At 33.8% G+C, this 15,297-nt stretch overlaps 2 protein-coding genes across 2 annotated transcripts; both read right to left on the bottom strand.

The window, feature by feature from the left end:
* Positions 1-1,867: 1,867 nt before the first annotated feature.
* LOC148124202 (vomeronasal type-2 receptor 26-like) lies at positions 1,868-3,328 on the bottom strand. The gene is made up of 2 exons (XM_087916788.1): positions 3,220-3,328; positions 1,868-2,766 (listed from the first exon to the last, which is right to left on the bottom strand). Exon 2 carries the CDS (start codon positions 2,762-2,764, stop codon positions 1,868-1,870), a length of 897 nt encoding a protein of 298 aa, XP_087772914.1. The 5' UTR covers positions 2,765-2,766; positions 3,220-3,328.
* Positions 3,329-4,736: 1,408 nt separating this feature from the next.
* LOC148124201 (vomeronasal type-2 receptor 26-like) lies at positions 4,737-11,698 on the bottom strand. Its single transcript, XM_087917218.1, has 4 exons — positions 11,654-11,698; positions 9,278-10,083; positions 4,878-5,067; positions 4,737-4,775 (listed from the first exon to the last, which is right to left on the bottom strand). The coding sequence occupies exons 1-4, from the start codon at positions 11,696-11,698 to the stop codon at positions 4,737-4,739; spliced, it is 1,080 nt and encodes a 359-aa protein (XP_087773344.1).
* Between the last annotated feature and the right edge of the window lie 3,599 nt (positions 11,699-15,297).

Below are 15,297 nucleotides of genomic sequence, written 5' to 3'. Positions count from 1 at the left end.
AGTAGCCAAGATGACTTTTACTTCATTCCAGTAGGTTTCTTCACAGATCAGCATAGTAAAAGCTCAAGGGGAAAAATAGTATCTCTTGACCATAAGGTTTAAATGGAAATTAAAAGATATGAACTGAAAGTCAGATTGTCAATTGTCAAAGATTACTTTCTGTCAAAATTGACAATGCTCCAATAATCGTGGAATCCATCTTTAATAGTTTTGTTTAATAATTTGACCTGCATGTTTAGTTAATCTAGTATTTAATAAGGGATTAGTAGGATGGGAATAGAGATGGGGACCTCTTTTGTTATTATCTGGGTATTCGGGTAGAAGTATTACCTGGAATAAGCAAAACAGGAACCAGAATATAGCATCTTGGAAGTATATATTTTGTCTTGAAGTTCTTGCCTCGATTTCAAATTTCCTTGTGTGTCCAATAAGTCCTTATATTTAATCATTTTGGTAATATCCAAATTGTTTGGGTGAATCATTGCCTCCATTGTTGAAATACAGATTGGTACTTTTATATAGTGTTTGAAATCGAGGCAAGAACTTCAAGAACAAGGACAACAAAATTGATCAGTGGGCACACCTTCAAATTCAAAGGAGATACAAACAGGATAAGAAAGAATTCAGAATCAACAACAAGCTCCAGCAATTCGATAAAATTTTATTAGGATCAGGCAAAAAAAATATAACAAAATTTTATAACTATTTATTAGAACTTGAATTAGAAGAAGAAATTGTAAAAGGGAACATGACTGCCTGGAGTAGGAATGTAGGACGCAGCATCACCCTAACGGAAGTATATATTTTGTAAGTCTTGCTGCTTCCCCATTACTTATAACTGTATTCTTTTCTTCTGAGCACATGTAAACAGGCAGCTAATTCATCCTTCATCTCCTATTTTCCTGCTTATGTTCAAGTGAACATAAGCAGGAAAATAGGAAGGTTTCAGTCAAAGTGACCTTGAACATTTTCCTGCTTATGTTCAACAATACAAGAGCACACAACAGATACAAACTCAATGTAAACTGCTTCAAACTCAATTGCAGAAAGTACAACTTCAGCAACAGAGTGGTCTGTTGCTGAATCTGATATTACATCATCTAACCCCACTCCTTTAACCTCAAACTATCCACTATTGACCTCATCCCATTCCTTAGAGGTCTGTAAGGGGCGTGCATAAGTGCACCACCGTGCCTACTGTCCCTGTCCTATTGTCCCCATTTATTCATACATATTTCCTGTATTCTTACTCATGTTTATACTTATACCTATTATCTTGAAAGTGATTGATAAATAAAATAAATAAATAAAATGAATAAAGTGCTGCTATCTGGGAGGAATAGATTCCAGCACTACAGACCATTGTAATATCAATTTGCTTTGAAGGAAAAGTATCCTGATTAATTCCTAACCAAAACATTTTTACTATAACTATACAAGTCAGTTTGGTCTAGTGGTTAAGGCACCAGAATAGGAAGTAAAAGACTGTAAGTTCAAGTCCTGCCTTAGCCATGAAATCTAGTTCATTCTCTTTCAACCCATCTCACCTCATAGGGTTGTTATTATGAGGAAAATAGGAGGAAGAGGTGTGTTGGGTATGTTCTACCACCTTGAGTTATTTGTTAAAAATAATAAATGCAGGTAAGTGTTATTGCAAACAAATAAAAATAAATAAATAAGGAATCAATTAATACCAAAATATTGGGCAGCTAAAGAGGCATGTTTAATTTTTTTAAATTTGTTCATTTTGTTAGCCCATCTCTATAAATCTGCATTTATTTATTATTTTTTCACATCACAGCAATCCACTTTTAAAGTATTATTTATTTTGAACTCATTTACTATGCTATATGCTTTTTTAAAAAAATTATTGCTTTCTTCTTAAGATCTGTTTCCTGTTTAGGTCAGGTCGCAACAAAATAATGTAGCATTTGGGGAAAAAGAGACAACCCAGTAATCCAGCACTGGAAGATAAGATGCAGAAGATTTCCACAGCTACTATATATTTTCCTTGGGCACTCAAGTAAGTGGGGACAAAGGTGAACCAAACACTACAAAATACCAGCATGCTGAATGTTATAAGTTTGGTTTCATTAAAACTATTTGGCAACTTGCGGGCAAAAAAAGCCACGGTGAAGCTGACTATTGCCAGGAAACCCATGTAACTTAAGATACAATAAAACATGACTGGTGAAGATTCATTACACTTCAAAACAATTACTTCAGGTACTGAATTCATGTCCATATCTGGAAAAGGAGGAGAAGTTGCCATCCATACCAGAGAGATGCTTACTTGAAGAAAAGAGCAAGAAAGAACAATAGAGCAAGCCAGGCTGTTCCCTACATATTTTTTGAGCCTGGATCCTGGTTGGGTTGCCATGAAAATGAGAACCACAGTAATAGTTTTTGCTAGCACACAAGAAACAGCGAATGTGAAGATGATGCCAAAAGCTATTTGCTGGAAAATGCATGTTGCCTTCTTCGGTTGGCCAATGAAGAGAAATGCACAAAGGAAGCACAGCAGAAGTGAAATAAGTAGTATGTAGGTAAGGCCACGGTTGTTGGCTTTCACTATGGGAGTATTGTGGTACTTCAGAAATATTCCTAGTATCATAATTGTTGCCAATGAAAATGAAAGAGCACTGGTGCCTAAACTGATACCCAAAGGTTCTTCATAAGACAAGAAGCTTATAATTTTGGGAATACAGGTATTCTGATAGTTATTAGCATAATAATCATCAGCACATTTAACACAGTCAGCCATGTCTACAAAAGAAAGATTTTTAAATCAATTTTATTACATTCACTTCAGGAAGTTGAAGGAGGCATTGATACAAAGTTTGCTTTGATATTTGAAATCTCAAAGATGGTTGGAGTAAATTGGCACGCTAGCATTTTTTGAAGAATTCATTTTTAGAGAGTGCAATAAATTGAAAATATTACAGTAAAGGGTCATGGAAGCAGACAACTAAATATTAAGTGACATTAGAACAGAACAGCAAAATAGATCTCTCTTCCTGCCCTCATTTTTATTTTTATTTTCTTGACACAATACAAATATATCCTAAAGCACAAATCTGATACAGAAGTGGTAAGCAGTGAAGAGCATAGTTAGATACATGAACACGGCAGGGGTTGATTGACCTAGCCATATATCTTCCATGAATGTTTCTTTTGAAAATAAAACTCTATGTTATAGTTGCACATGCTAATGCTCACCTTTGTGGTGAGATATCGATCCTTTGGGGCACGTAATGCAATCATAGCAACAGAAAGGTTTCCCCTCTTTCCTTTTTTTTATAGATCCAGGTTGGCAATGCACATTGCAGAGAGAAACAGGCAATGTCTGTCCATCAATTAATAAACAATATTAATTGGGGGATGTAATTTCAAATTAATTAATAAAAATATGTGGTACACTATTCATCATTGTCAAGTAGTCAAGTTGACTAAATCATGCAAAAAATAAGAGATGTGGCTACTCTGCTGTAGTCCCTATACTTGGGAAAATTTTCCCTTCAAATTATCAGAATATCTTGAAATGTGATAAACGCATGATTGTGTGCCCAGATCTGGGGTTCTGTTTCCTGGATGTATTAACCCACATAGTAATAATTTTATTTGGTGCCGTATATATTTATTTTGTACTATCTTAATTGCTTTTAATTATTATTATACATATGCTCTGCCTTGAGTCACTTGTTGAGATGTACAGATATATGGTGAATTGTTCATTTTTAAAATATTATTATTATTAAATGTTTATGACACCCAACTGTCTGTCTGTCCAGTGAAATGATGAACTGTTCTATTAAATGATTGATTCTAGTTTGCATCAGAAATTCTAATCTAGCCAAGTTTGATGTGAAAATCTTGTGTCAAATTAAGCCAAAGTCTGTCAAAAGGAATTAAACATCTCTGGAACTAAGACTTCCTGCTGAGCTCTACTTTTAAGATTCATAGTATTCACAGAATATTTTTCTAACCAACTTGGAGGATTGGAGAGTGCTTTGAAAATGAATTGGAGAAATATACTTTATACAATACTTATTGTAGGTAAAATCCTTCATTTTCAGGTTTGGTATCCTAGAGGTTATAGTAAAGAAATTATTCTGTTTTATTCCATTATTCTAATTATTCCATTTTATTCTATTATTATATTTACATAGAAAATAGGTGTCCAATAATACTTTGTTCTTCACTGACATTTCTTTTTTCCTCAGTTGAAAAAAGATGTTCCTTAATGATATGATGTCATTAAAAGGAATCTGAAGCCCACAGGAGAGAATTTTGGTTCCATTGTCCAATGAAACAAGCCAGAGCCATTTACCTCATATTTCCTATGTCATATTTCCCAGAAAGTATAATGCTAAATAGTTTGGGAGAAAAAAATCAGAAATGCGTTAACTAAATCAGTTACGTCCTGTCCTTTACCTCAAATAATGCTACCTAGTGAGATTTCTGCAATACAGATCCTTCACCCTGGGGTCTGTGAGGCTTTCCAAAAATCTGGCTTTTTCTATAAGCTTTGGAATAGCATGAAATGAACTGTAGGGAATCTTTATGGTTTTGATACATATATGCTTCTGTATTTTGTTGGGGAACTGGTTATTTCTGGTATTTTTTCCCTATTCTTTTTATTTAACTTTTATTATTTGGTTATGGTGTAACCAAATATCATATTATATAAAATGTGTTGCTCTACAAATTTGTTAAATTAATAAATTAATAATTTTTCAAGATTCATAAAATTTTATCTCTGTGTTAATGGAACCCTTGAACAGAGAGATAACAAGAAAGAGAAAAAAACCTTGTCATTCAGTTTGCTGAAATATGAATGTGGAAAATACACAAAAATATTTTCAGATAATTCCTACCTGGTTAAACCAGCTGTGCCATATGATTGCATCGCTGTTAATGGTGAATGCTTCCTCTGGAGAAGATTGAGGATCCATTTTTCCAACTTTCACTCCAGTAAATGATTGGTTTGGAAATATAATCCAGTTAATGATATCCAGTTCTTGAACAACTTCCCTATTCCGAGAAAAGAAAATCTTTTCACCAGCACTGTTGTTAAATGATACAGATCTCATAAAATGGAATATCTAGATCACAAAATAAAATAGTTTTAGAAAGTTTGCATATAATAACAGTACAATTATTATTAACATGTTTTTAATGATTTTATGTATGACCATTATTTATTAGATTTGCTCTAACTGCTCTCTCCACACTGTGGGTGTCTTACAACATATCTAATATTCAGTTAAAATAGTTTTAGCATAACAACATATGTTACAGACCCCAAAAGAGAAGAACAATAAAAAATATGATATGTGTAGATATATACACTAACCCTGGTCCTAAATCACAACCAAATCATAAGAGCCTTCTGAATCACATTATTGAGGCTCTGATGACCAGGTTTATAATGAGGAATGTTAAATTTCCTCTCAAAAATACTGTATATAGATGAACCAAAAACAAGAAAAGATTCTCCAAACTATATGTACCATTAAAAACTCCCAAAACCAGAAAAAACAAATTACCCATAACAATAAGGAAACTTCAATCCAAAAAGAAATCACTTGGCAGAAAAACAAATCTGGTCACATTGCCAACTTCAAAAGCTGATACAAAAATTTATGCACCAGATAAAAACTGAATGCACCAATGATCACATTAAACAAGAAGAAAACGCACCAATTCCACCTGCGCTTTCTATAATTTTGTAAACAACAAATTAAAAGACTCAAGGTCCATCCCACACCTGAAAGGACCTAATGGTAAATACTGCAATGACACCATTAAAGCCAACCTCTTTAACACGTTCTTTGGCTCAGTATTTGTAAACAGCAATGGATCATTCTTAGTATTTCCTAGTCAAACCACAGACAACTACAATGATCTAATACATATTGATTTTACAGAAGAAAATGTTGAAAAAGCACTACGTAATCTAAAACCATTTCTATCTGTTGGACCGAATGCAATATGTGCCTACTTCTTAAAAAAGCTATCCACTGCCATAGCCTCTAAGCATAATCTTTGAAAAATCTTTCAGGACCAGCTCCTTGCCAAAACTATGGTCACAAGCCATGATCATCCCCATCTAGAGAGGGTCTAGCTCTTCCAAATTGGGAATTATATTATTTGGCAGTTATTTTATTATGGCTAAAAGATTGGGTGAACCTACTTAATAAAAGAACTTTAGCTCTAGAAGGGCATGACCTCCAGAGAGGCTGGTATGCCTTCTTATGGGAAGTGGGGAAACCTAAGCAGTCTTATTTTCACAGACAACTTATTAGGGACTCATTATTAACTAATTGGAAAAAATGATGTAAAAAACACTATCTCAAAATTCTGATCTGGCTATCAAAAATGGAAGCAATGGTACATCCCAATAATTTGGACATAACAAAAATGATCAAATATAAAGATTTACTAGATCTGCTAGGAAAATTAAAAACTCGACTAGAATTACAGGAACAGGGATTCAAAATAGATTAGTGGTTATATATTCAAATTTATAGCAGATACAAACAAGACATGAAAGATTTTGGAATTAATAGTAAACTGCAGTACTTAGATAAAATTTTATTAGGACCAAACAAAAAGAACATATCTAAATTTTATAAATATTTGTTGTAAGTAGAATTAGAGCAAGAGATAGTCAAAGGGAATATGCTAGCCTGGAGCAGGAATGTTGGAAGAAGTATTACATTATCAGAATGGGAAAGGATTTGGAACAGAAATATTAAGATTACAAAATCGGCAGCGTACAAAGAAAATACATATAAAATGTTTTACAGATGGCACTTGCCCCCTTCGAGGCTGGCGAAAGTGAACCCTAACACAAGTGCAAAATGTTGGAAGTGTAAAAGCTCAGAAGGAACCTTTTTTCACATGTAATGGTCCTGCAAGGAAACCCAGAGATATTGGCAAAAAATTAGAAAATGGTTGGAGGAGATAACTAAAGAACAAATAGAATATAAACCAGAGTTCTTCCTATTAGGGATCTCTGACAAACATTTATCCAAAAAGATGAAATATGTAACAATCCATATCTTAACGGTGGCCAGATTAGCATTTGCTCAGTGCTGGAAATCACCGTATATACCTACAGAACAAATGGTAATCCATGGTAAAATATGTGAATGTGCAGAAATGGACAAATTGACGATAGCCTTAAAAAACAAAGAGTCCTCAACATTCTACAATAATTGGAATTCTTGGTAGAATTGGTTAAGCCAGAGATAAACTGACTAAAAGATAAAGGGTAGCTTAAGTATAGTAGACGAGGTGAAATGGATCTTAAAGACTGTCAAAAAGGATATTGTTTGCTTTTAGATGTATCCTTTCCATCTCTTACTCTTTTCTTTCTTTCTTTTTTCTTCTACACCCTTTACTCTCTTCTTTCTCCAGTTTGCTAGCCCGGATGTTCTTTTTTTTCCTTTTTGTGTATGTATTGTTGATATGTTTTTAATTGTAAAATAAATAAAATTTATTTTAAAAAAAACAAAAAGAAAATTACAGACCAATCTCTTTATGCTGCGTCACCTGTAAAGTCATGGAATCAATTATTAACCAATCCATCATCCTCCACTTAGAAACAAACAACCTACTCTCTAATAAACAATTTGGTTTCAGGAAAAAACGATCATGTAATCTGCAACTCTTACACACAAAAACATATGGACTACACAACTCAATCAGGGCAAAGCAATAGATGCAATCTACATAGACTTCTCTAAAGCCTTTGATTCAATGGTACATGACAAACTACTCCTAAAACTAAAATCTTATGGTATCTCTGGACATCTGCATAACTGGATAGAAGCATTCCTGTCAAACAGACAACAAATGGTCAAAATTGGGAGTGTCCTATCAAATTCTGTACCTGTCAACAGTGGTGTCCCCCAAGGCAGTGTTCTAGGACCAACTTTTTTCATACTCTACATAAATGACCTCTGTGATCATATCAAGAGCAACTGCGTTCTCTTCGCTGATGATGTAAAACTACTCAACACTACAGACAATACTACTACCTTTCAAAAAGTCATTGACTATGTATCAGAATGGTCAAACAAATAGCAACTTCAAATCTCAACAAATAAATGCTCTGTCTTACATATTGGCAAAAAAAATGAGAAAATAAAATGCAGGCTGAATAGTAAAGACCTTGTTGATGATCCAAACTCTGTCAAAGACCTTGGAGTACTCATCTCAAATGATCTAAGTGCTAGAGCCCACTGTAACCACATAGCCAAAAAGGCGTTAAGAGTTGTTAACCTAATCTTACACTGCTTTTTCTGTGATAATATTACACTAATAACTAGAGCATACAAAAATTTGCTAGACCAATATTCGAATACAGCTTATCAGTCTGGAACCCACATTACGTATCTGATATTAACACAGTTGAGAAAATCCAGAAATATTTCACAAGAAGAGTTCTCTACTCTTCTACTCATTGCAGAATACCTTATGCCACCAGACTTGAAATTCTAGACCTAGAAAAACTAGAACAATGCTGTCTTTGGTCTGATCTAAGTATAGTATATAAAATCATACATTGCAATCTCCTACCTGCCAATGAATATTTCAGCTTCAACCATAACAACATAAGAGCAAACAATAGATATAAACTCAAGGTTAATCGCAACTAACTTGGTTGAAGGAAATACGACTTCAGCAACAGAGTGGTCAATGTCTGGAATACTCTACCTAACTCTGTGGTTTCTTCCCCAAACCCCAAAAACTTTAACCTTAGACTGTCTACTATTGGCCTCACCCCTTTCCCAAGAGATCTGTAGGGGGCATGCATAAGTGCACCAACGTGCCTACCATTCTTGTCCAATTGTTTCTTTATTTTTATTTTTTATTTTTCTTATATGTATCCATGTATTCATAACTATGTTTTTACTTATCCCTATTATTTTGTAAGCAATTGACCAAAATAAAAAAATAAAAAATAAATAAAAATAATATTTTCTATCACTATTTTCAATGGATACATTTTCAAAGTGTGTGAAAAGTGATTACAACTATCCATTTGAGTTGAATTTTTTTTGCAGATGATAAATGCATTCTTTCTACACATACTGCTATCAATATTAATCACAATTTCTTTCATTTGTTTATACACAGTAATTGTTATGAAAGTGACTATCACTTCTATTTTCTAGAGGAAAATCTCCCAATACTTGGACTAGAGTCCATTACCATCGAGAGAACAGGATTATGAAGCTTCCTTCCTTTTTGTTTCATTATATACTTTCTTCCATATGTGGAGGAATACATGGCTTGCAGAGCATAAGCCATAGCATACACAGCATTGTAGATACTATAGCTGTGGCCTGTTACTCTTTTTGGAAAAACATGTTCAGGAAGGCTCTCTAATGTCTCCTCTCCACTGCAAATATTCTCCTTCTCTTCTCCCAGATAAGAATCTTGTAATGCACATCCAAAAGCATGAGTCCAGAAATCCTTGATAAAACCATCTTCTTTTACCATGGAAGGCTTCTGTTCTTGAATATGTTGTTGGAATCCTTTCAGTTCTTTGGCATGAATTGCAAATGATATTGCACCATGGAAGTCCTGCAAATCCCAGGTTTTTTCACTGGTAAAACACTTCAACTCCATCCCAACTGTTAGAATCCATACTTTCCCGTTTGGGTTTCCAAATAATTCTTTAAAATCTGTATTTAGCAAAAATCTCAAAAAGATCATAGAACGCGTATCTCCATTAAAAACCAAGACACTGACTTCATTAACCATTATTTTTTCATAAAATGCTACTACACAGTTGAAAAAGAATCCTGTATTGCCATCATAACATGAACTGCTGAACAATTCCATGAAGGCAAAACAAATGTCTTTTTTGGAAAACTCAGGTACCAAAGTCTGTATGAACCAGTCTAAGCTCATCCCATTTGCTGCCAAGAACCCAATCCATCTCCAGTTGAAATGAAGAAGTAAGGTGAGGATACCCCTATACTGATAAATTCCATTTGGAAACATTTGGTAGAAAGAAGGGAGAATGGTATCCCCTGCTTCAACTCTAGCAGATCCATACATGAACTGCCCAAAAACCAAAATAATGGAATTATACAACAGAATAATTTTAATATGGATAAATGTTTAAATAGAATAAACATTAATTGTACAAGAGAACAGAGTAAATATGTTGCATTGAAAAATAATGTATTTTAGAGTTTATAGAGTGGTAGCTTATAATAGATTTTATGCAATTTCAGAAAGTAATAATGTATACCTATCAACAGTCTAAAGGAGTCTACCAGAACATTGCAGGTCAACAGTATAGGATTGACTGTGTAGATAAGACAAAATCTTCTTCTCCTTTTCTCCTGCCCCAATCAGAAATCAATGATTAACTGTATACTATTGCCAAAAAGGAATGGCATCAAGTTCTATGTAGTCATTAAGAGTCAAGCTTCACTCTTGAAACTTATAAATATAAATACATTTCTATATTTCTTTATGTATTTACATATGTGCATATGTGTGTGAGAGTATGTATGTATGTTTGCATGTTTGTATGTATGTATGTCCAAAAATTAAATTCAATGAACATAAAGTTGATTAACTCCTTTCCATGATAATCAGATTAAGTGCTACTGAACCATATATGAACTTGGCAAGGGCAGAATTCAATGTTCTGTATGAAAGACAATGCTAGCTAAAGAACAAACCCATAATTCAGAAGACAGCAACAGTAGCTAATACAGTCTCTGAAAAAGAAGCTGAAGAAATAGTGGACCAACTGATTAACTGCTGCAAGAAGATCATACAGATTAATTACAAACAATGGCATTACAGATTAGCACCAATGGGACATTGGAATATCTGTGAGAAATAATATTTGCTTTCATGTAAGAACTGGTTGCACCACAAAATAGACCAAGTGATAGAAAATAGAAAATAAATTAAAGTGCCAAAGGACTGTAAAGTTCAAACAGACAATCACTTGCCACATAATACCCAAAATGTAACAATTGTTGATTAGGATTACAAAAATGTCTGAAGGCATACAGTACCTGAAAACAGTAAAATAGAAAAGAAAGAACTGGAAAAAATCACAAAATACAAAACTTGCAGACAGAAGTAGAACAACTGTGCCAAGGAAGAAAAAATTGTATTAATATTGGCCCATTGGATCCCAAAACATTTGAAGCACCACTTGAACACTATTGGTATTGTCAAAATCATTAGCAGTCAATTGCAAAAGGCAGCTTTATTTGGGATAGCTTACATCTTGCCACAATACCACTAAGACTTGTCAAAGAAATCTGCCTATCCCAGGAACTTGGGAAGGACTGGATAACTATATAAAAATGCCAATCCAATCTAAATACATTGACTGTGTGCCCAGTCATAGTAAAAGGAAAAACACACAAACACAGGGAGACAAAAACAACCACTCAAGTGGAGGAAGCAGAACTTATATATGTAATTTTACAAACAAATTTGTCTGTTCCAGGTATTTGAGAAGACTTGATAGGTAAATAAAAATGCAAAATCCAATTTAAAAATCTGGCTCTGCAACCAGTCCTAATAAATGCAAAAAACATATAAACTCAAGCATACAAAAACAACCACTTTAGGTGAGTGGGAAAGAGGTGGAACTTACCTGTGGAATTTTATAAAGGCTCATAAGAATTGGAAATTGGTGCATGATGTCTGAGATCAATTCCTCAATGATTGCAAAAAGATTGTCTTTAATTATGCACTTATAGTTGGGCAAAAGTTTGCTATTCGGCGAAATCAATTGCATTGCTGCATGGTAAGTCCACTTTGCATTCAGATGACTATCATAAATATTGAATCCCAGAGTAACATTGGGTAACATTTGGGCATTTCCATTGATCTGTTTCACAGCAAATATCAAAGCCAGGATGTGCTGGTAGTTTTCAGTCGCTACACTGCAAAGAAAATGTTCAACCTTGGATCATATATAACTCTTGAAACTGTTAAAGGGAGCAACATGTGTTTACTTAAGATTACATGTACATTTGTATTGCAAATATGGTTTTAAGTTTCCTGAAATACTTTCCTCATCCCTTTCATGATCATTCATTATGAAGATACTCAGAACCTAAACATTTTAGAGGAATGTCTGAATAGAAATCTCGGAATGAGTTTGAAAAAGAGCATGAGGCATGTGACATGCAGATTGTGCCAAGAAGATTGTGGAAAAGGGGAAATCATTAAAGCTAAAATAATTTGAATTTTTTTAATAACAAAATGGTATTGTAAGTGGCAGACTGTACAGGGTAGAAATAGTTATAGCAAAATGTATGCTTAAGTTGTTAAGAAGTTTCAAATATTGTTTTACAGACATATAATAAGGCAGAGAAGAATTAAAAACAGGAAATATAAAGCAAGTAATAAGCCTAAAAGATCATTGGATAATTCTTTCAGCCAGAGGTAAGCAACCTGCTATTCTCCTGTTGTTAGTGAATGGCTTCTGCATTAATCAGAAGACCAAGAAGGACTTGATGTAAAGGAATTCCTTGTACCATAATGATATGCTTCCCAAGGTATTTTGCTATATTAAATCACAGCAATTGCCTTGATAAAGTGAAGCCACTTGTCAAGGAGTGTCACAGGTGAGGAGTTCACTTGCATATTGTAGTGGAAAAAAAATCCTTATACAAACATTTTTCCCAAAGGGGGACCAGAAGGATATTGGTCGAAACGGTATGGATTCATATAGAAGGCGGTTAGATAAATAATGCCTCCATAGATGAAATCTCCTGGCTTGTAATATTTGGGAACAGAAGGAAGAACATGCTTTGTCTCACATTTAGTATGTCCAAATTTGCATCCTACATCAGGTAGCAATAGCAAAAGCATTAACAGGATCATTCTGGTTGCTAATGTATTGACTGCAAACAGTTCTCTTTTTGCAGTTGTACTGTTAATAGAATGTCTCACATTGATAATAGCCACGTTCCCTTTTTGCAGGTGTTGTGCTATTAACAGCATATTCCACATTGACAATTGTCAGATTAGAATGGTTGCCCTCTTTACTGACACTTGGAAGACAATTGAATGAAAGAAGAAAGGAATGAGGAAAAAGTAACTTTGGGCTTGCCAGGGGGATCTCCTGATGCTATGGTGTTTGAAGGCACATTAATAGCATCCTTTAAAACTGCCATAGCAATCCCCAAAGGGAATTTCAGTGCTGCAGAAGTAATTGTAGCTCTTCTGTTAATTGTAGGGACATTGTATGTTCTTTGTCATATTGTGAACAACTTTTGTGCCCACACAGAAACCCAAAGCAAAAAAAGAAACCTAAACAAATTGCTTGGATTAAACATTTTATATATTCTTCATTTTATTAAATTGAAAATTGATTGGCAAATTTCTGCACAGAAGTCATTTTGGTACCTGTTCAAAAGTTTTGTCATATATTCATATATTATTTTAAATCAGTATGAGCTGGTTTAACATAAGACACCAAAGGTGCTTTTTCAGGAGGCAACCAGACTTTCCTTCAAAAAAGTCCAGTTGCCTCCTGAAAAAACACCTTTGGGACAACCATGACCTGGATGACTGAGAACCTTTACAGAATGAGAGGTTTATATCTCTTTTTTATATGTCTAATGTGAATATATTCATTGGATTGCTATGACTTCCCTGAACTCATAACCACAAGCCCTTCACCCACAAACTATCTTTAGAAGAACTGTCAACAGTTATCCTTCATATCTAGGGAGAAAAAATGATTATAGTGGACTATGAAAGAGATTTCCACACCCTTGTAAACCTTTTCCTTACTTTGTTTATTTAATTAAATATAACTGACAGGATAGGGAAGGAACTAGGTTACAAATTAGGAGGCTATGTTTTCTTGTTCTACCTTTGGCATGAATGCAGCTGAATAATTTTGGGCCAGCCAGAACAAGGCAATGGCAAGCTTCTTCAGAAAAGTATTGACAAGGAAAGTTACAGCCTCGTCCATGTATCAACTAAGAATCAAGACTGAACTAAAGGCACTTACTCACATACAAATGCACACACAAACAGGTAGATAGCTTTGGAATAGATATAAACCAAGATTGCTTGATTATCATCCCAATAAGTTTTATATGAAAGACAAATGATAGTCACACAAGCTTGGTTGACATGCAAATTTACTGACTTTTCTGAATGAGAGTTTATTCAAAATAATAGAAGAATTTTAAAAGGTTTTCCTTTTTCCCAGTTGTTTGAAAGAGTTAAAAATTTTATAAATAGGAAAACTAAATGTGAATCTCATTTCTGTATTAATGATGAGTGTCCTATTGCCAAGATGTATTGAGTATTCTGAAAATGAATATCCAAAAAAATTTGTTCAATAATATGATGAAATCAGCAATTGGGTGGTATAATATAATGCTGGATCAGTGGGAGATTATGTATAGTAAGGTAGTGAAATTCACTTTAAAATATAATTTGTAAAAAAAATTATAAAAAGATGTATCATTGAAATTTAGTATCTAATAGATATTCAAAGATGCATAATAGAATGTCAAACATGTTTTAGAAATGTATTCACACTGAAAGCACCTTCTATCATCTTTGGTCGACATGGACGAAAGCTAACAATTATTGGGAACAAATGTGTATTATTTAAGTCTTATTTTTCTTAGTTTGGCTATTGGTTACTTAGTTTTATGAATATATCTTTTCCCTTCTTTTTTTGGATTTTTTAAAAATGCCATTATTCTATTTGAAGTGGTAATAACTTCTCCTGCCTACAGTGAGCTTTTGCCAATGTATACAAATCAATCTATGTGGAAATTATGCCAAAGAGTGAATTGATTGATCATAGAAAATGAAGGTGTATAAATGTCTAAATTGATAACCATTCATTTTATAAACCACCAAATTTATAATAGGAATGTAGATATTCTTCTCATCATTTGCACAACATTGCTAATGCTAGTTATGTTTTATTGATATACAATAAACTGTTAGAAAAAACATTTAGCATACAGTAAGAAGAAGCTACAATGGGATATTGTGGACAGTAATTAAAATAATTAAAAGTAGTTAGACAGTTCAGATGTAAATAGTAGTTGCTTATGCACATTTTCTGCACTTTTGCCATGAAAAACTCTAGTTGTAAGGAAACAGCAATCTTCTCTTGCCACCTCTGTCCCATTCAGTGTATAAATGGAGACCAGAAATTACCCCTTTTTACCCTCTTCTTGTTTCAATGTGGTAACCAGAGTTTGTTCTCTTCTTTTCCATTTTGTTTCCTTAAGCTAAAACATTGCATACATT

This window comes from Pseudonaja textilis, chromosome Z (genome assembly GCF_049901715.1).
Source record: "Pseudonaja textilis isolate UNSWEBS1 chromosome Z, rPseTex1.2, whole genome shotgun sequence".
NCBI classification, from domain to species: domain Eukaryota; kingdom Metazoa; phylum Chordata; class Lepidosauria; order Squamata; family Elapidae; genus Pseudonaja; species Pseudonaja textilis.
Note: the sequence above shows the minus strand (reverse complement) of the source record. Positions and strands in the feature narration are given on the sequence as shown.